We start from the raw sequence: 21081 nt of genomic DNA, 5'->3' as shown, positions 1-21081 counted from the left end.
AATATTGAAATAAGAAAGCTTATGTATAAATACATGGAAAAATCAGATATATCTGTATTATATTTATAAAATATTTAGTAAAATTATGTAGGTACACTATGGTTTAATAATATACAAAATTTATTTATATATTTATTATATTATCAACATTGCATTTATTTTCAAAAATAATTTAGTATATTGTTTCCAATACAGAAAAAATTTAGAATATTTGTAACTTATTGGAAACTAACTAAAAAATCTTTAAAATTAAAATAAATATACAAGTATTTATTTAATACTTCGTCGAATGAAGTATAAAAATTTAGCAGAACTTTGTTGACATATTAATATAGATAAAATAGAGAATATACTGTTAATAAATCTTTGTGACCAAACAGCTTGATATTAGTACTATTTTAGTATATAACAAATAGCTTATTTCAAATATTTAATGAAAAGGAAACGAAATATTATAGAATATTAAGTAATATATACACAAGTTTTCAAAGGTATAAAAATTAACACCAAACATTGTGCAATATATAGTACTGTAATAAACTTTAGAATATAATATTTCAAAAAAAGCAATTTTAACAGAATTGGTAATTTATGAATTTCTTAAATATTTAATGATGATAAAGTAGGTATAATATAATTTATACTGAAAATTTATATATGGATATAACACTAAATAAGAAATTTATGTTATGAATTAATATTTTTCTTTCATAGGTAAATGTGCAATAATTATGTTTATTTTATGATTAAAATTATAATTTATATTACTTATTTATACATAACAAAACTATTGTGATTATAAGATATACATGTTGAGTACAAATAATTTATTTTAGTAATATGGCCATTATTGAAATAAATTTATGTTATAATATAATATAGTCACCATAATAAATATTATATTTGAATAATTTGAAAATAAGATTAATAGTTACATTGTTAATGGTTTACTAATAGATGTTAATTTTTGACCAAAGAAAATTGTATATCTTCTTCTTTGGTAAAATATGACGAAGAAGATACTATTATAATTTATAATTTTAAAAAGTATTATGTTATGCAAAATTAATTACTTTTATTTTATTATTTATCATTTTTATCCACTTTCACGCCGTCCTAATATCGACTAGTATACTTATAGAATTTTATCAAGTAAATTATTTTATTTAATATTTAATGTATAATTTATCTTATACATTTTTTAAAAATATAAAGTATATTCAGATACAGCAATATTGATAATTGAGTGTACAAATATTTACAATGTACAAACAATTTTAAATCTGATTATACTTTTTATTAAAAAAGTAATTACAAGTTTTACTTTTCATTATTTATATTTTTCATCAGATTTTTGTATTGTAATATATATCCTAGTAGAAAAAAGCAAATAAATATTTAGGTTATTAGAATTTTTTGTAGATAATATTAAATTAATACATAGACAATAATTATATGTCAAATGTGGAATGATTCTGTTACGAATGTATTAAGGGTATAATAATAATTTTTAAAGCAAATGAAGCAATGTTACTTATTTTTAGAAAAGAAAACAGAATGATATTAATGAAAGAAAAATGTTTATTCTTTACAATATTAATAGAATTATGATATAATGATTAAAAATGTTCTTAGAAATATTAGATTTGTTTTCAAAATAGAAATCTGAAATTAATTTAAAAAAGGAAATTTATGCCAGAAATTTTGTATGTTAGCTTTAATAAAAAATTTCCTTTGTTATTCTTTTAAGGTAAATTTAATATAATTTATTTTTCCACAAGAATAACGAAAAATAATAATTTATATATGATTAAAATTAGGCATTAAGAACAAACTTGTCAAACATTTTAGTAAAAAATTAATTCAGATAACAATTTTCTGTTGAAATAATGAAATTTTGTTTCAACCTTAGTCAAGCTGAAATTGATAATAATAATAATAATAATAATAATAATAATAATAATAATAATAATAATAATAATAATAATAATAATGTACTTATTATGTTTAAATTAACAGCCATAAAAGTCATAGTTTTTAATAATTCTAGACCATGTTAAAACTGGTGTAATTAGTATTGTATTTTGTTTAATGTATTTTGTGCGTGTTTATTAATATAATACAATAAGATAAAACTATATATGAGCTCATAAAATAATTTCTCCTCTTTAATTTGTATCTAGTTTATTTTTTAATTTCGCGATAGAAATATATAAATATGCTTTAAATATGATTATATATATAATATATGTATAAAATGTTATTCTAGATTTTCCAATATTTGTGTTTTTTAGTAAACATTGTTAAATAAATATAAAATAAAATTTCATATTTGTTGATTATCACAATTAAGTAATTTTATAATATCCGAAATCCAAATTTAAATTTAAATTTACGGCCAAATTCGATTTAAATCGATATTAATTTAAACAAGAAACGATAGATGAGGCAAGTATATACACGACGAACCATTTCACTGTACTCTTTCAGAAGACGGAAGGAACTGATTTATTTGTCACTGGTCACGCTGTGTGTAATAGTGACTTATATTTTTAATAGTGGCCTTTAATATAATCATTTTCGTAAATTTCTTTAAGTTTTATTGTTAAGTTTCATTAAAAGAGTGGTCGATTAACAAAAAAAAAAAAAAAAAAAAAAAAAAAATGGCTCCGCGTGCAGAAGCAGTACCGAAAGAAATTTCAGAGGTTCCAAAAAATGTGCCGACTAGAGGAATTAATGCAGTTTTATTAGGTCCACCTGGTTGCGGTAAGGGTACACAGGTGAAATTAATTTTTTAACGAAAATTTCAACTCATAGGTTTAAAATATTAATATGAATTATTTAATTATTTAATCAAATACCAATTGTATTTTAGGCTCCACTATTGAAAGAACGATATTGTGTATGCCATCTATCCACAGGTGATATGCTTAGAGCAGAAATCAATTCTGGATCCCCTATTGGAACAGAAATTAAAAAAGTAATGGATGAGGGTAAATTAGTTAGTGATGATCTTGTAGTTAATATGATTGATAGTAATCTAGACAAACCTGAATGTAAACGTGGTTTTTTATTGGATGGTTTTCCTAGAAGCGTTCCACAAGCTGAAAAAGTAAGCTTTATTTTTTCAAAATGATACCCAAATAACTTAAAATTAACGTCATTAATGATAGTTTATTCTGATTCAATTTGCCGAGGTTATCAATGACCTTGAAATAACATTGAGATAAGAATATAAAACAATGTATTTTTTTTATTAAATTCATAATATCTTTTCTATTAAAATAGCTTGATGAAATGTTGAAAAAGAGACAAACTAAATTAGATGCTGTCATAGAATTTGGGATTGATGATAATCTATTGATAAAGAGAATCACAGGGCGTTTAATACATCCTGCAAGTGGCAGATCATACCATGAAGAATTTTCTCCTCCTAAAGAACATATGAAAGATGATGTAATTAATAATGACTATTTTTATTAAATCATTTACAAATTAAATTCAAAAATATATAGAGCAATAAATAATTTTTTGTTAATAGATTACTGGAGAACCATTAATTAAAAGATCTGATGATAATGCAGAAGCATTGGGGAAACGATTAGCAACATATCATACACAAACTCAACCTTTGATTGACTATTATGCTTTACAAGGGATTCATTATTATGTTAATGCAGCTCAATCTCCTACAAACGTTTTTAAAGACATTGATCGCATTTTTTTAAAAAACACTAAAGAAGAGAAAAAGAAAGGCCTTTTCAGTTGGCTTTTTTAAGGTGTTGAATGAAAAAATATACCTTGTTTTCCTTTTACAAACAAAATGGGCAATATGTAGTTAATGGAAAAATAGTTTCAATATTAAATGACTTCTGACTAAATTTAGCAATTTAGATATATGATTTTTAGTTTAAAAACAATTTAAGCTATTTTTAGTCAGTACAGTATGTATTTTTTGAATAACTAATTGATTGGAAAATATTAAGCAAAAGAGAAGAAAGTAAAAGTGATATTTCATTGGTTAAATTGCAAATAATATATATGTTAAAAAATGAAATGTTATAAGCAAATAGTTCAAAGCACACATTTTAATAATAGAACGAATTTGATATAATATTTTCATATATAATTGAATCATTTAATTGCATAAGGTAATGTATGTATATATAATGGGAGACATCATTTTTTTGTTTAAATTTATCATAGAATATATTTGTATTGCTTTCTATTTTGTCACCTTGATATTCTTTGCTATTTCTTAAAGCTTTTATAAGATTCTTTGCATAAAATATGTCATTCTTTAATTTTGTTGACTGGAATTTATATTTAGGAATTTTTAGTACAAGAAAAAAGATTTATTCAATAATTAAAATATTTAAATATAAAATGTAAATATTAATTAATAACACAAAATTTTAAAAGGAATTTGCTTCAGTGTTATTTCTTATGTAAGACTTGATAAAAGCATAATTTTTGAACTCAAGTGATAAAATAGTGCATTTTAACATACCAAACAGTTTTAATAAAATGCTTTATTGATATATATATATATATATACACATATATTTTATACGCACACATGTTTTTATATATTTTGATTAATAAATTTTATTTAGATAAAGCTGTATAAATAGAAGGCACTAAATATTTTAAGATACATTACTAAAATATTGAAAATATAAAAATGTCTATACATCCTTAGACACAGATAATTTTCCTAAATGGCTATAAAATGAAGTGTAATATATATTTTGAAACCTATTTTCCACATAATTCAAAGTAACACAAATATATTATAGAATTTCCACCTCAAAAAATGAATGTATATCTGAAAATATAGAATAAAATTTCTAATATACTGAAATATTTGATGTGGTTTCTTCCGAAAAAAGAACAAAAATGTGAATATATGCAATAAAATATATGTGAAAAAGTATGAAGGAAATTGTAATGGTTAAAACTGCGCGGCAAACGCCTGAAGAGCGCTGCTTAAATGTATCGCGCATGTGCACAGATTACCAATTGTTCGTGAGTTTCGTCAGAAGCAAGGTTTGAGATAAATAAGTTTTTCCGCTTGTCGAACAGAGGGATAAAGAGGTAGAACGAAGAGGGAGAATTCTTTCAGTTTTTCAGTGGAAAACTGTGTTTTCCGTGTGCTGAGGGCCGGTGGCCGAGTGATGCACGCATATGTCTAGGCTCGGGGGGACTCAGGTTCTAGCCACAGCACAAGTGAAGAGGACGGCCGCTGATCACGCAGCGGTATTAAACTTTGGTGCTGCAAAACGCAGCAAGCTGTCCGCCGTTGCGGTCACTGAGATCAACGAGATTGAAAACATGACGGACACAGCTGCAACCACAACTGATACTCAAAAGAGAGCCAATTTCTCGGCTTTAACCGTTGGAAATCCAAACGGCGTCAACAAGATTTCACCAAGTTTGGCAAGTGCAAAACCTGGCACAGCTAGAAAGCTCGTCATCAAAAACTTCAAAAGTAAGCAAGACCATGGGACTACCTAACCTCAAAATCAGCTGCTACCATTCGTGAAGATTCGTGGTGTAATTTATGGTTGGCAATGTGCCTTCGTGAATTGCAACATTATTTTTAATACGACTTCAGTACTTTTGTAACACTCTTTCCCCCCGTGTTCCTTAGCCAAGGCCGAATTAGTCATAAATGCGATTAATAAAACCAAGCTAACATAACCTAACTTGACATCATGAAAAACCAAACTGGATAAATATCTTTAAAAGACGTATTATTTGCTTCTTATGCATTTATCAGACAATGATCGTGTAATTAATCAAAAATATCAATTCGTATATATACGTCTTTAATTTTATTATAGATTAATTAAAAATAATGAATGAACTATTTCAACAATGATAGAATAGCGTTATTTGAGAATGTAATTATAGTTTGATTTTATTTTCTCTTTCTACAATAAATTATTTTAAAAAAGGAATGCCAAAAATAAACCTATTAGCTCACAATAATTATAAAAAATATATTAATTTGATAAATATATTGATTTGAATTGAATATTTCTCTACTATTAATCTCACTGTATATGTGACCAACTACATATAAAATTTATTAATATTATAGTTATTAATTTTATTATAGAATATCATCAAAGTATATTAAAGAGAATTATATGTATATAAATTATTATATATTAATATAGTATATATATAAACTTTTCTGAAAATAATAGTCATAAAAATAGTAATAAGTATAAATATTTAAAAAATTATATATTTTCTGTAGATAAACCAAAATTGCCAGAAAATTATCAAGAACAAACATGGGAAAAATTACAAGAAGCTGTAATTGCAATACAAACCAGTAAGAGTATCCGTTATTCGTTAGAAGAGCTTTATCAGGCAGTAGAAAATATGTGTAATCATAAAATGGCATCTACATTATATACAAAGTTAACAAGGTTAACAGAAGCTCATGTGCAAGCAAATATAGAACAGTTTTTAGCAGAATCAATGGACAGGCATATATTCTTAAAAAAAATGAATGAATGTTGGCAATCACATTGTAGGCAAATGATTATGATTAGAAGTATTTTTCTATATTTGGATAGAACATATGTATTACAAAATCCAAGTATTTTATCTATTTGGTATGTTTAAAAATTTTTAAAACATTAAAAGTATTAAAAACATTCTTTATGCAATTTGCTCAGTATTTACATTATTTTAGGGATATGGGCTTACATTTGTTTAGAGTATATATCGTTCTAAATAATTTAGTTCAAACACGTACAGTGGAAGGATTACTTATGCTTATTGAAAAAGAGCGTCAAGGTGATACAGTGGATAGGACACTTCTTAAATCATTGTTACGAATGTTATCAGATCTACAAATTTACCAAGATGCCTTTGAAACTAAGTATGAATCTCTATTAAATATTAGTACAAATTGAAATAATTTGTATCTCTCATTAAATTTTGTTTTTGATAGATTTTTGGTTGCCACTGAAAGATTATATGCCGCTGAAGGTCAACGATTAATGAATGAACATGATGTTCCTGAGTACTTAGCACACGTGGATAAACGGCTTCAAGAGGAAAATGAACGTTTGTTACATTATCTCGATGCATCAACAAAGTAAATATTTAGTTTGTACATATTGACATTTGATATTGTAACTATAATATCGTTATTAATTTGTTACAGGTGGTCATTGATACACACAGTGGAAAAGCAGTTATTATCTGAACATATTACTAGCATTTTACAAAAAGGATTAAGTGGTTTGCTGGATGAAAATAGAATTAATGATTTATCTTTACTTTATAATTTATATAGTCGAGTGAAAAACGGCCTTGTAGAACTTTGTCTAAATTTTAATTCTTATATTAAGGTATTTTAAGTTTTCTTAAAGAATGTTATTCTAAAACCAAATCAAGTAGATACATTTTTTGTTTTTTTTTTCACAGAAAAAGGGTAAAACTATAGTTATAGACCCTGAGAAAGATAAAACTATGGTTCAAGAACTTTTAGACTTTAAAGATAAGATGGATAATATAGTTAACACATGTTTTCATAAAAACGAAAAGTTTGCGAACAGTTTAAAAGAAGCTTTTGAAGCCTTTATTAACCAACGTGCAAACAAACCTGCTGAATTAATAGGTAATAGAGCTTTCTTAAAATAATAACATTGATATTTGTGTATTAACTACTTGTGTATTTGCAGCGAAATTCGTTGATTGCAAGTTAAGGGCGGGCAATAAAGAAGCGACGGAAGAAGAATTAGAGAGATTATTAGATAAAATCATGGTATTATTTAGATTTATACATGGAAAAGATGTGTTTGAGGCATTTTATAAAAAAGATTTGGCTAAACGTTTATTAGTTGGAAAATCAGCTTCTGTTGATGCTGAAAAATCCATGTTATCCAAATTGAAACAAGAATGTGGTGGTGGTTTTACCAGTAAATTGGAAGGAATGTTCAAAGATATGGAACTTAGTAAAGATATAAATATTGCTTTTAAACAGGTAAGTATTGTATTTATATTTAATAATATATTTTTAACTTGAAATACAAATTTTATCTATACGTTAATTATTATAAAATTATAAATAATTATAAAATTTTATGCTATGAATTAGTATGCAGGGAATTTGCAAAGTGAATTATCTGCTAGTAATTTGGATTTAACTGTTTCAATACTTACAATGGGTTATTGGCCGACATATCCTGTAATGGAAGTAACATTACCGCCAGAAATGGTTCAATATCAAGATGTATTTAATAAATTTTATTTGGGAAAGCATAGTGGTAGAAAATTGCAATGGCAACCTACTTTAGGACACTGTGTATTAAAAGCTTGGTTTAATCAGGTATTATTACAATATTATAATAAATTTATCTTAAATAGTTGCATTAAATATAGTATTCCATAAAAATATTTTCAAAATAGGGTAATAAAGAACTTCAAGTTTCATTATTTCAAGCATTAGTATTAATTTTATTTAATGATGCCGATAACTTGTCTCTGGAGGATATAAAAGCAGCAACAAATATAGAAGATGGTGAACTTAGAAGAACTTTACAATCTTTAGCTTGTGGAAAAGCAAGAGTATTACAAAAAAATCCAAGGGGAAGAGATGTTGCAGATAATGATAGATTTGTTTTTAATGCAGATTTTACAAATAAATTATTCAGAATTAAAATAAATCAAATTCAAATGAAAGAAACGGTATAGAATAATTCCTTAAATATTTTTTTGTATAATGTTGATTTTTAAAATATATCATTTATTAATTTTTTTAGAATGAGGAACAAAAAGCTACAGAGGAAAGAGTATATCAGGATAGACAGTATCAGATAGATGCAGCTATTGTTAGAATTATGAAAATGAGAAAAACACTTTCACACAATTTGTTGATTAGTGAATTATACAATCAGCTAAAATTTCCTGTAAAGGTATATCATTGATTTATAAAATAATTTAAAATAATATTAAATTAAAATTTAAATATTTGAAGGACATATAATTACATATAGGAAATTGTTTTCAGCCTGCAGATTTAAAAAAGAGAATTGAATCTTTAATAGATAGGGATTACATGGAACGAGATAAAGATAATGCAAATGAATACAATTACGTTGCATAACCTGAACCAAATGCCAAAGTCATATTAGACTGGATGGTCACTGTGTTTCATAGCAAAAAAACCAATTTGTTTTGGTGTTTGCCTATTGTGAATGTGACATGTTAAATAAGAAAAAAATGGAAAACTTAAAACTGATTGACTGTTGGTACAATATTGCATCATGTGGTCAGTTGATTAAAAAATTTAGAGTGGACACTATTAATTCAGGTTTTATAGTGCGTAATGAATACTGAACAATTAAGATCTTTTTTCAAATAGTGCTTTATCGTTGTTATTGTTTTGTTTCTGAATTTCGCTAAAAAAGGACCATGTGCAAAATACCTTAAATGATACAGCATTTAAAAAATATATCAAGAATTTTTTATGCAGAACAATTTTTCACAGCATATGGATTTAAGAAGATAACATAATAAGAATATTCTAAGAATTAAAAAAAGAAGCGATGATTGAAAGTGAACAGGAATGCGTTATTTACAGAAAATAGAAGATAATGTGCTATGAATGTTGAACCTACTGATCATTGAAATAATTTTGAACAAGTGGAACTGCATTATAAAATAAAGGTTCGTGTATTGAATATATTCACTATATGAAAAAATACTTCATTACCGAATTTTAGAAATGTTGAAAAGAAAAATATAAGACACTATGGTATGTGCATATTGAAAAAATGAACGCCAAAATATTTGAAAAAATCTTATTAAGGACATAATATTATGAATTTCTATAACAAATTTTTGTACATTACCTTATAATACAGAGTTTATGAATAAGAGAAATTACACAATTTGTACAAATGATGTCCATTTTTGTCAAAACAATAGGAAAGCAATATATATATATATATATACACACACACACACACACACAATAAATTTGATAATATGTAATATGAAACACTTTTCAAATGAATTTTATTTTATTTTATTTATAAACTATGTATTAGAACTAGTATTTTATTTAAAACAATTTTCTGTATCAATAAATAATTTTGCTTGTTTATATAATATAAAGTGTAAACAGTAAAAAGTGTTTCATATTACTGTAAAATGATAAATGCTCTGCCATTAGCTTTACAATTTTTACTATAAAATTACTACTTAAACATGAATACAAATAATATGATACTTAATTACTTTTTGCATATCCTTTGAGTGAATCATAGTTTAATAAAGTACAGGTTTAAAGTTGTATATATCTTTTATCTTCTATCTTTGTATTCAAATTAAAAATTAGTGATACAAATTTACTCTTGATTAATTATGAATTTGTTTCACTTGTATCGTAAAGTCGAAGCTAATTAAAATTATGAAGTTTTAATAATTTTATTTAAAATAAATTTTTTAAATTTATATATTTCAATATTGTACTGCGCTGTAATTATGCTCTATGAAAAGTATCAGAAATCTGAAGAAACATATGTTGTGCTCCTAATAATTTATTTATGATTCCAATATACATTTCGTTGTAAATTAATTATAATTCTTTATAATTTTGTATAACTCTGTATTACAAGGTTATTTCACAAATGATTGTTAAAGAAATAATTTATAATTAATGTAAATGCTGTGCAAAATAAAATTTCTAGAAAGGTAAAATATAAATGAAATTACTGTAACTATATTAAATCGAATACAGAATTTCTTACTGTCTCTTTTAGTCTAATTTAAAAAGAAAGACAGTGATTATTGTAAAAAAAAAAGGTCCAGCGCTTTTTTGTGAATACAAATATCTAGTTATATTCCGTAAACTATATAAGAAAACACTTCCAGAAAAAAAGTAAACAGAATTTCGTAATGTAGAGGTCGATTAAAAAATATGTATGTATATATATATATATATATATATATATATATATATAGATATAGATATTATTATTATTATTATTATATTATTATTATTATTATTATTATTAATAGAATCGATAAGATTTTGATTATTCAGTGACTTGTTTAGTCATTTTATGTCGATGTGATTACGAAATAGCTTATTAATAGAATTTTGTATGAACATGGAAAAAAAGGATGTTGATTAATGAATCTTTAGCTAATTTTAATGGAAGTCCCGATGGAAAGTTTTAATATAAATTAAAACCATCTTAAACGCAGTACATGGTAAATCCCTACTGGAAGCCATTTTAAAAAACAGAGTAGAAAAAAATAATATTCTTATGTTAGAATTTTCTTATTTTATTCTATTCTTTTTTAAATAAAATTCTGAAAGGCTTTTTGCGCCATTTAGAATACAATTCAACGATAAATTATATAAATATTGTATCTTCTCATAAATTACCTTATACTGCGTTTCCTCTGTATCACATTGAAGAACTTATTTTTGTGTAATCGTTCGTAGATTTACCAAGATTGTAAATAGGGTAAGAGATTCCATACTTGTAATAAAATAAAAGAAAAAACTCAAATTATGTTTTTTACATGATACATTAATCATAATTATTTACATTTTATTTATAAGATAAAATATTGGATTATAAAATTTATATTTTTACAATTATGATTGAAATGACATATATTTACAATATTTATTTTAGATATTATTTTAAATATCTTAAATATCTTACTATAAAATTTTTCTCTACTCTTATAAAAATATTTTATAAATATTTTATATTTCTAAAAAGATATTTTTCTAAATACCTTTTGAACGGTTTTTTATCCCCTTAATTTTTCTACATTTTCCATTTTCATATCGATTTCATAAAGTAAAGATTTCGCGAAGTTGCTAGCATTAGCATCTTTGTTCAAGAAGTCAGATACTAATTTAGAAGGTGGTTTCCCACCTCCATGTGCTAAACATTCTTTTCGATATCGATCACCTGCTGTTCGACTGAAAGGATCTGCTTGAAAATATGTTTGCCATATCCAAGAAGCAATTGCTCGAGATACTAAATAAGAATAATATTTCGCACCATATCCAACCAGATGAGAAAATCTTAATTGCCATGCCTGCAAATAAAATTTATAGTATAATAAAAATATAGTGTAATAAAAATCCTTTTATAAAAATCAAAAATGACAGAATACATACTGTATTTTCAACATAAGGAAGCTCATAATATTTTCCCTGTATTTCTTTCAAAATTTCGGTCGATGGTTTTTTTAGTTTGGTATTGTGATAAACTTGGTCTAACATGCTATAATATATTTGATTTTGTAATTCAGAAGCACAAAATATGTTCTTTGAGGCATATAATTTATCTAATAATGTTATTGGTATTTGCTCCAAAGATTGGAAATGTTTAGCAAATGTGGACACAACCTAATAATACGTATTATACGATTAATAAAATAAAATTTATTTAATAATTAAGTTGTAAAAATAGTAATTCACTCTTGGATCAGTTGCAAAATATTCCATTAAAACACTTGGGACCTCTGCAAAATCTGTGCTGCATCTGGTTCCAGTTACATGCTGATATTTTGTTCTACCTAGCATAGAATGTAATGCATGACCCATCTCGTGGAATAAATTTTCAACAGAGGCAGGACTAAGTAGACATGGTTTAGACCATGTTGAAACTGGCAATGATAACATTAATACTACTATAGGATTCTGAAATTGAATATTTGAATAGTAATTAAAATTTTGTTAAATATATTTTATATATTTCTTATTTATTAAAATTATACTTGATATGATCCATCTGGTAATAGCCTTCCACCTCTAATGGTAAAGTGACAGTCTTGATTAGGTTTTCCTTCTCTTTCAAAGAAATCACAGTATATATAACCCAAAATCTTTTCATTTTCATCTACCACGGCAATCTTATGTACATTATTTGCCCAAACTTCACCAGATAAAACTTGTACATACTCCAATCGAATACCATATAATGCTTGTATCAATATGTTAATGCCATCCATACAAGCACCAAGTGAAAAATATGGCGCAAATTCACTAATGGACATATTTAACCAATTTCGTTTTGCTTTCGCCGTAAAATAAGCTGTATCCCATGGCATTATTTTCTACACATGAAAAATAAAAATGTAGAAAAACACAAATAATATAATTTTATAATTTAATAAATAAATAACATATTTTTATAATTCATTTAATAAATTTAGTAAACCTGTTTTACAGGCGATTCAGCATCTTTCATTTTTTGCATTTCGTTAAAATCTTGCATTGCTTTAAGTTTTAAATTATCATTTAGAATATTAAGAAATTCGTATATTACTTCAGGTCTTTCTACAGTACTTCCTTTAACAGCTCTATAAATTATTTACTTTTAATACATACAAATATAGCTAATGTCAGCTATATATAAATAATATATAATTTTAATTAATTTCATTTTTATCAACAAATTTAAACCTACCGGTGAGCATAAGATGAAAAACCACAGAGTTCAGCCAAAATGTGTCTAGAATTTAGAAGTTCTTGTAAAAGATATTCTTGTTCTTCATCAGGATATAAAAATATACGATATGCTGTTTCTCTAAGGAGATGATTAGGAGAATCTACATATAGTCCTTGAACATGTATTTTATTATCCTTTTGTGTGAAACTGTGAAAAAATTTAAAAAGAAATTTCAAATATTTTCAGATTAAAAGAAATATGTATTTTAAAAATAGAAAAATATTAAGAAATATGTTATTTAAAGTTATTCAACTGTAATACTTACTAATGCCTTACATTAGATGAAACAATATTAGCATCTACTATTCTTGCATTATTAGTACCTGTCATGAACTTTTGGCCTACCTATGTACAAAAAATATAGTTATATAACAAATTCATAAATAAAATGTAATACAATATTATAACATATACTTGTAATATGTAGTAATTCAACTGTACAACTTTTTCTCTTATAGATTCTGGTAAATGAATAGCACATAATTCAAAATCAGATAAGAATAATGTTGCAACATGTTTATCCACCAGAGATGTTTCTTGGATATCTCCATTACATACAACATGCTTTAATGCATTGTATAATTCACGATGAGTATTTAATCTGAAAAAATTTTCCAATGAGTTTTACATTATCATTTGAAGATAATACAAATATTACTATATAATTTTTATGAAAAGATAGTTACTTTTCTACAATACCACTAACACACAGGCAAGTATCTTCTGCAGCTGCAACAAATTGTTTTTCTGGATGCGCAATTCTAATGAACTCTGCTAAATCTGCAACTTTACATAATGTATCAGACATATCATCAAAAATTTCTACCATTTTTCGTTTTCTATTTTGACTTGTAGATTCTGCTATAAGTGCATTTGTCTGATTTATTGCTTGATCTTTTAAAATATTAAATCCTTCTGATGTTTTTAATTCAGATATTCCAAACAATCCCTGCAAAATACAGAAGAAGTTTAGCACTTAGTACATTTTAGAAAAATAAATACTCACAGTTTCTTTTTTCAAAAAATCAAAACCATATTTTTCTTTACTAATGGAATTGAACGCTGTTGCCAGAGATGACCACGTATTAACATTCCTGTGTCTTTTATAGTTTCTTGAAAATTGCTTTCTCAATATTTGAATCATTTTTTATAATCTGCTAAGTAACTTGTACTAACAGAAATTATAATGTTCATTCAAAAATTCTAAAAATTGAGACATTCATGCAATCGATACTTAGATATCAATTTGCATGCTGTAATGATAAAACATAGAATCAAAATATTTATTCAAGTAATAGAGAATAATATGTTAATGTAAAAAAGAACGAAGAAAATTATTATTCAAAAATTATTATAATCTCGTTTTCGCAAATAACCATTAGTACTAATTTAGTTGTATTATACTGTGTTTATGTTTGATAAAATGATACAAAAATTTAAAATGAAATAAGTTTGGAATTGAATCTCTACTAGAAAAAGAAAGTAATACAGATACGAGAGGTTACACATACAATGATTATATCATGTATTTAATATTTAATACAATATTGACAGTCTGAGAAATCGTGATTCTATTTTTGACTAAGTGATGGCATCACATCATTGCGGTTGTTAGCTTGTAGTTACAACTGGTGTTTTAGGTCTTCCTTGGAATAGTACAGGGATAAAATTGAAAGTGAAAAATAAAAAAAATTCCGGGCAACTGTGCCTTCGCAATGAGGATATTTGATTCATAAAATAAATCTTATTTATGAAAAAAGTCGAAATTTTTAGTATTCGATCATGATCCGTTTATAGAAATTGTCTGTTAGAGTTCAATTTTTCACTAAAAGTTTAGAGGTTACTTAAAAGCACAAATGGTGAGAGGAAACTTCTATAATCATATGCATTCGTTATCGTTGATTGTTTGAATGAAATGAACGTAATAGGATTTCTGTGCGCGACAATACGCTCGAGTGGAAGGGGTACAAATAGCTATACAAGGATATGCGTTATTTGATGTTTAATTTTCTCCGTAATACTTTTTGTAATTTAATAAATAAGTATGCGCGTGTATGATGTTTTTAATTATGTTATTTGCTTTTACGTTATTCGTGTGCATAGTATTTTGAATTGAAATTTTATCCCTTTGAATCTTTTTTGTTATCTTTTAGTATGCTATCTTACTCCTAATAACATTATTGTACAATTAAAGCTACTTTTGAAGTACAATTGAAATTCTATGTTTTATTCTATGATATAAAATAAAGTGAAGATATAGATTTATTTGAAATTTATTCTTTTTTATCTTTTTTCTGGTAATCTGTAAAATTAATTCCATTTTTGGGTTCTCTGATAGTCTGATTCTATGACATGCAAAAATTTACTCACTGCTGTTAAACAATTGGCAGACAGTGAAATTGAGTTAATAAAAACAATAAAGGATTCAGAAAAGATAAACACTAAAAATATTAAAAATACAATGTCTGTAACAGATAAAGAGAGGCCTAAAAAATCTGCAAAACCGTTTAATGTAAGTATAAATTTAATAAAAAAAAAAATGATTTCATAATAATTTTCTTTATTTAATTAGGTTCGTCCATCTGCTGCTTTATTAGCAGCTAAACGAGAAGCAGCTCAACAACGTATATTGCAAGAAAAAAAATCGAACAATATTTTTGTACATGATATATATCAAAAAGCTATTGATGCGTATAACACAAAGAGAATGGAAACTGGCATTGTATTTGATAATTCAATGACAGAACATAAATGCCTTTGGGATCCAAATTATCCAGAATGTCCTGCTAGATTGACAAAAATTTTGCAAAGATGCGAGGAGCTAGGTTTAATAAGTAGATGTAAATTAATCACACCAAGACAAGCTTCAGAGGATGAAATACTTATGAAGCACAGCCAAGAACAGATAGATATTTTGAAAGCCACTGACAAATGTACAGATATAGATACTTTAGAATTATTATCATCGAAATATGATGCCATTTATATACATCCTGTATGTAAATATTTATTTCAAATATAAAACAAAATAATATATTAAATTGTTAGATTTAAGTATTGATTCATTTAAAACTGCTCTAGTCTACCTATCAATTGTCTTTGTTAGCTGTGGGTTCTACAATAAATTTAGTGGAAAGCATTTGTAAAGGAGAAATTCAAAATGGTATGGCCATTATAAGGTAATGTAATTCTATGATCCATACATGAATGAATAAGTAATTACATTTTTAAGAAATTATATTTTTTCATATGTGTTTCAGACCACCAGGACATCATGCAATGAAATCAGAATATTGTGGATATTGTTTCTTTAATAATGTTGCTATTGCTGCTGAAAAAGTTTTAAGTAGCAATTTAGCTAGTAAAATTTTAATTGTTGATTGGGATGTGCATCATGGACAAGCTACTCAGCAAATGTTTTATAATGATCCACGGTATATAAATATTGTATATATATATATATAAATATTCTTTGAATGTTTCTGAATAATTATTTTACTATTTGTAAATTTTATACAGAGTAATTTATTTTTCAATTCATCGTTATGAAAATGGTGAATTTTGGCCAAATCTTAGAGAATCTAATTTTCATTTTGTTGGAGATGATTTAGGTGAAGGGTACACTTTTAACGTGCCACTTAATAAAACTGGTATGACCAATGCTGATTATTTAGCCATATTTCAACAGGTTTTATTGCCAATGGCCTATGAGGTAAATAACATTATTACAATGTAGTGTAAGAGTCTTGAAGTATTAATACAAAGAGTTTTATAATAGATCAATTTTAATTATTCTAGTTTCAACCAGATTTTATAATAGTATCAGCTGGTTATGATGCAGCTTTGGGCTGTCCAGAGGTAAAATAATAAATATTATTTATTAATTTTCTTTTTATCTTAGTTTAATTCAGATTTCGTCATTGTCTCGGCTGGATTTGATTCTGGAATTGGAGACGAAAAGGTTGATATATATAATAAATTCATTATTATATATATCAATAAATCACATATTTTAACATTTTTATTTTATGATATCCAGGGTGAAATGTTGCTAACACCTGCATGTTATGCTCATTTACTATCATCATTATTGAGTTTGGCCTCCGGAAAAGTTGCTGTTATATTAGAGGTATAAAATATAATTTCATTGAATTGTTGAATCTTTGCTATGTACTTATAACATTTTTAATATATTTTCATTATATTTTTCATTACAGGGTGGTTATTGTTTAAAATCATTAGCAGAAAGTGCAGCATTAACATTACGTACTTTGTTAGGTGATCCATGTCCTATGTTAGAAACTCTTACCTTACCATCAATAAGGTAAATCTGAAAATATTTAGTATAAAGTATTTTATTCATTCATTACATAATTTAATATGATTTTAGTATACGTGATACAATTTTAAATGCAATTTATGCGCATAAACCATATTGGAAATGCTATCAGTATCAAGATACATACAGTATTAATAGTACAACAAATAATAAAGAAGAAAATACTGATCAATATTTACCTATAGTTACATTCAAGTAAGAAATTAAAATAATTTTAACAAAAATTTTATTATTGCTTTTAATTATATATAAATACCATTTATTTATTTTAGAGGAACTGATATTAAGCCTGAGATATATGAAACTCGAAATTGTTACCCAATTCAAAATAAAGATGTTATAGAAATGATAGAAAAGCAGTTAAATACATTAATACAGTGTAGGTATCTAATTTAATGGTTAGTAATAATTAATTCTATATATAACAATAAACTAAATATAAATCTTTTGTTTAGTCACTAACTTGTCTAAAGCACCAAACAAGGTATGCATTGTTTACGATGATAGAATGTTAAAACATTGTGATATGTCAGATGATAATCATCCAGAAAAACCAGATCGTATTAATTTTATTTATAAAAAATATCAAGAGTACAATTTACTTGATCGGTGTTATGTGCAAGAGGTATGTTCAAGCTTTTTCTTAAATATTAAAATTTTTAAATGAAATATTTTCTTCATTGATTGTCTTAAAGGGACGAAGTGCAACACGAGAAGAATTAATGTTAGTTCATTCAAAAGAATATATCGATAAAATAAAAGATACAGAAACTTTAAAACCAAAGGATTTACAAAAGCAGGCAAAAACTTATAATTCAGTTTATTTGCACCCTGAAACCTGGACAAGTGCCTGTGTATCAACTGGATCGTTATTACAAGTAGTTCATAGTGTATTAATTGGAGAAAGTCAGTCTGGTGTTGCTATTGTTAGGCCTCCAGGACATCATGCTGGGGAGAATATAGCATGTGGTTTTTGTATTTTTAATAATATTGCTGTAGCAACTAGATATGCTATAGAATTTCATCATGTAAAACGGTATTATGATTGATTTATTTTTAATAATATGTGACATTAGTATAAAAAATAATGTAATTTTCAGAGTATTGATAATAGATTGGGATGTACATCATGGTAATGGAACTCAATCCATTTTTGAGGAAGACTCCAAAGTTTTATATATATCTGTTCATCGTTACGATAATGGCAGTTTTTTTCCAAATTCTAAACGAGCAAACTACTCTTACGTTGGTTCTCAATCAGGAGAAGGTTTTACTGTTAATATACCATGGAATAAGGTTAATCTTAAAAAATATGCGTTATATTAATGAATATTATACGTTAATATTAATGAAGCAGAATTATTATCATATATTATTTATGTATTATATAGAAAGGAATGGGTGATGCAGAATATATAGCAGCATTTCAACAAATAGTAATGCCGATTGCTTATCAGTTTAACCCAGAATTAATTTTAGTTTCTGCGGGTTTTGATGCATGTATTGGTGATCCTCTAGGAGGTATGTATACAATTTTGTGGATGTTTTCTATTTGTTTAAATATTTTTCTCACTTTTAGGCTGCTTTGTAACACCAGAAATGTATGGGCACTTAACACACTGGTTATCTTCTTTAGCCAATGGTCGTGTTATTCTTAGTCTTGAAGGAGGTTATAATACTAATTCAATCGCGCATGCAATGGCTATTTGTACGAAATCCTTGCTTGGTGATCCTTTACCGATGTTAGAAAATGGACATATTCCATGTATAAGCGCTATTCACACTATAAATAATGTTATAAAAACACAAAAACAATACTGGCCAAATTTAGCATTTAATTTATCTTTACCAAAAGAAAGAGTACTTCCTAAGCCTAAAATTCCACATATAAAGACAAATGAACGCGTTATAAACAATGAAGAACTTTTAAAACATTCAGAATCTAAGATAGCGCTGGAAGAAATAGAAACTGAAAAAATGCGGAGAAGACCTATAACTCGGCAGATAATAAATAAAAAATGTAACACAGACTGGCAAGCCGTTTCTGAAGAATTGAAGGAATTAGAAAAGAAGATTCTTATTCCATCTTATAAGCAACAAACGATTAATACTCATGACGAAGGTATAATAGTTTAGAAACATATGTGCCTTTATTAAAATTCTACATAAAATTATTTTCACAGTTTCTAACTATACAAAAAAATGCACAAATCCAGATGAAAAAGGACATTCTGATGAAAACTTTACCAATTCTGCTGCTGGAAGTAGTGGTGAGCAGAATGAAAATGCAAGGGCACAAACGAGTAATAGTAAAAGTTTACAGGATTATTTTTCAGAAAATTTGCATGTAATTACTATTTAAATTTTCATATTATAAATGTTTATTTAAAATCAATTATGATTTTTATAATTGGAATTCATTATGAATTTTATAGTCATTAATAGCTGGAGACATGTTTGCGGTGATACCATTGCGAGATTGTCCACATTTGAATAGCGTTAAGGATGTACCAGTTTCAGGAATTGATATACGTACACCATGTATAGACTGCAACAGCAACATTGAAAACTGGGTTTGTTTACAATGCTATAGTGTTCATTGTGCTCGTAATATTAATCAACATGGTTTAATACATGCTGAAAAAATGGAACATCCATTGGCTCTAAGTTTTAGTGATTTATCAGTTTGGTGCTACAAATGTGAAGCATATATAGATAATCCGGTAAGTTACAATAAATTCTTTTGAAAATATTTATTTTAATACAATCTTATCTGTATAAGTATGTTTGATAATATTTATAGCAATTATTTGCCGCACGTAATGCTGTACATCAAAGTAAATTTAATGAGGAATTACCATGGACGTATAACGACAATTGAAATAAAAATGTATTTGACAAAATTTTGTAATTAACATTATGTATTTCATAACATTTGTAAAACACAGATTTTTGTGGTTAGATAAATTATTAACATAACTTGAAAATATTTTGTAGTTTCTATCTACTTCTAATATATTTTATTTTTCTATGTAGAATAGTAATCATTCAAGTAATAAAATTAAGAAAGGAATAATTTTAAGAAAGTAAATAAAATTAACAAAGGAATAATTTAACAAGTAATAAAATTAAGAAAGGAATAATTTTTTAAAAGTAAAATTGTAGATTGTAATGTACAAGCGAATTTAATTTTACAAAATTATTTAATTATTTAAATAATGTTTGTAC

General features: G+C 25.8%; 4 protein-coding genes across 9 annotated transcripts; 3 read left to right on the top strand and 1 right to left on the bottom strand.

Annotated features, from left to right (window-relative positions):
• The first annotated feature begins 2446 nt into the window (after positions 1-2446).
• On the top strand, positions 2447-4864 carry LOC122531514 (adenylate kinase). The gene is made up of 4 exons (XM_043659509.1): positions 2447-2780; positions 2876-3112; positions 3289-3456; positions 3542-4864. Exons 1-4 carry the CDS (start codon positions 2664-2666, stop codon positions 3776-3778), a joined length of 759 nt encoding a protein of 252 aa, XP_043515444.1. The 5' UTR covers positions 2447-2663; the 3' UTR covers positions 3779-4864.
• Positions 4865-4920: 56 nt separating this feature from the next.
• Positions 4921-11552, top strand: LOC122531513 (cullin-4B). Of its 2 annotated transcripts, none has more exons than XM_043659507.1 (11): positions 4921-5491; positions 6269-6632; positions 6713-6901; positions 6974-7120; positions 7190-7376; positions 7453-7645; positions 7710-8011; positions 8126-8356; positions 8437-8715; positions 8790-8942; positions 9038-11552. In XM_043659507.1, the coding sequence occupies exons 1-11, from the start codon at positions 5188-5190 to the stop codon at positions 9131-9133; spliced, it is 2445 nt and encodes an 814-aa protein (XP_043515442.1). In that variant the 5' UTR covers positions 4921-5187; the 3' UTR covers positions 9134-11552. The 2 variants fall into 2 exon arrangements, with proteins under 2 accessions (XP_043515442.1, XP_043515443.1); XM_043659508.1 differs by having other exon boundaries at positions 5348-5906.
• A 177-nt stretch (positions 11553-11729) lies between these two features.
• Positions 11730-15116, bottom strand: LOC122531512 (mitochondrial intermediate peptidase). Its single transcript, XM_043659506.1, has 11 exons — positions 15026-15116; positions 14521-14767; positions 14201-14463; positions 13929-14115; positions 13780-13859; positions 13473-13661; positions 13224-13365; positions 12781-13119; positions 12482-12703; positions 12179-12409; positions 11730-12096 (listed from the first exon to the last, which is right to left on the bottom strand). Exons 2-11 carry the CDS (start codon positions 14656-14658, stop codon positions 11803-11805), a joined length of 2085 nt encoding a protein of 694 aa, XP_043515441.1. The 5' UTR covers positions 14659-14767; positions 15026-15116; the 3' UTR covers positions 11730-11802.
• A 17-nt stretch (positions 15117-15133) lies between these two features.
• On the top strand, positions 15134-20840 carry LOC122531511 (histone deacetylase 6). 5 transcript variants are annotated; one of them, XM_043659501.1, is made up of 19 exons: positions 15134-15373; positions 15853-16026; positions 16087-16509; positions 16596-16693; positions 16775-16948; positions 17034-17226; positions 17416-17475; positions 17554-17643; positions 17732-17838; positions 17905-18048; positions 18126-18232; positions 18309-18478; positions 18549-18889; positions 18954-19149; positions 19245-19374; positions 19433-19975; positions 20037-20200; positions 20289-20576; positions 20657-20840. In XM_043659501.1, exons 1-19 carry the CDS (start codon positions 15371-15373, stop codon positions 20732-20734), a joined length of 3483 nt encoding a protein of 1160 aa, XP_043515436.1. In that variant the 5' UTR covers positions 15134-15370; the 3' UTR covers positions 20735-20840. The 5 variants fall into 5 exon arrangements, with proteins under 5 accessions (XP_043515436.1, XP_043515435.1, XP_043515438.1 ...); XM_043659500.1 differs by lacking the exon at positions 17416-17475 and adding an exon at positions 17313-17372; XM_043659503.1 differs by lacking the exons at positions 15134-15373; positions 17416-17475 and adding exons at positions 15405-15528; positions 17313-17372 and having other exon boundaries at positions 15989-16026.
• Positions 20841-21081: the final 241 nt, after the last annotated feature.

Source organism: Frieseomelitta varia, unplaced genomic scaffold, assembly GCF_011392965.1.
Source record: "Frieseomelitta varia isolate USP_RPSP 00005682 unplaced genomic scaffold, Fvar_1.2 scaffold_404, whole genome shotgun sequence".
NCBI classification, from domain to species: Eukaryota; Metazoa; Arthropoda; class Insecta; order Hymenoptera; family Apidae; genus Frieseomelitta; species Frieseomelitta varia.
This window is presented reverse-complemented; position numbering and strand designations above follow the sequence as displayed.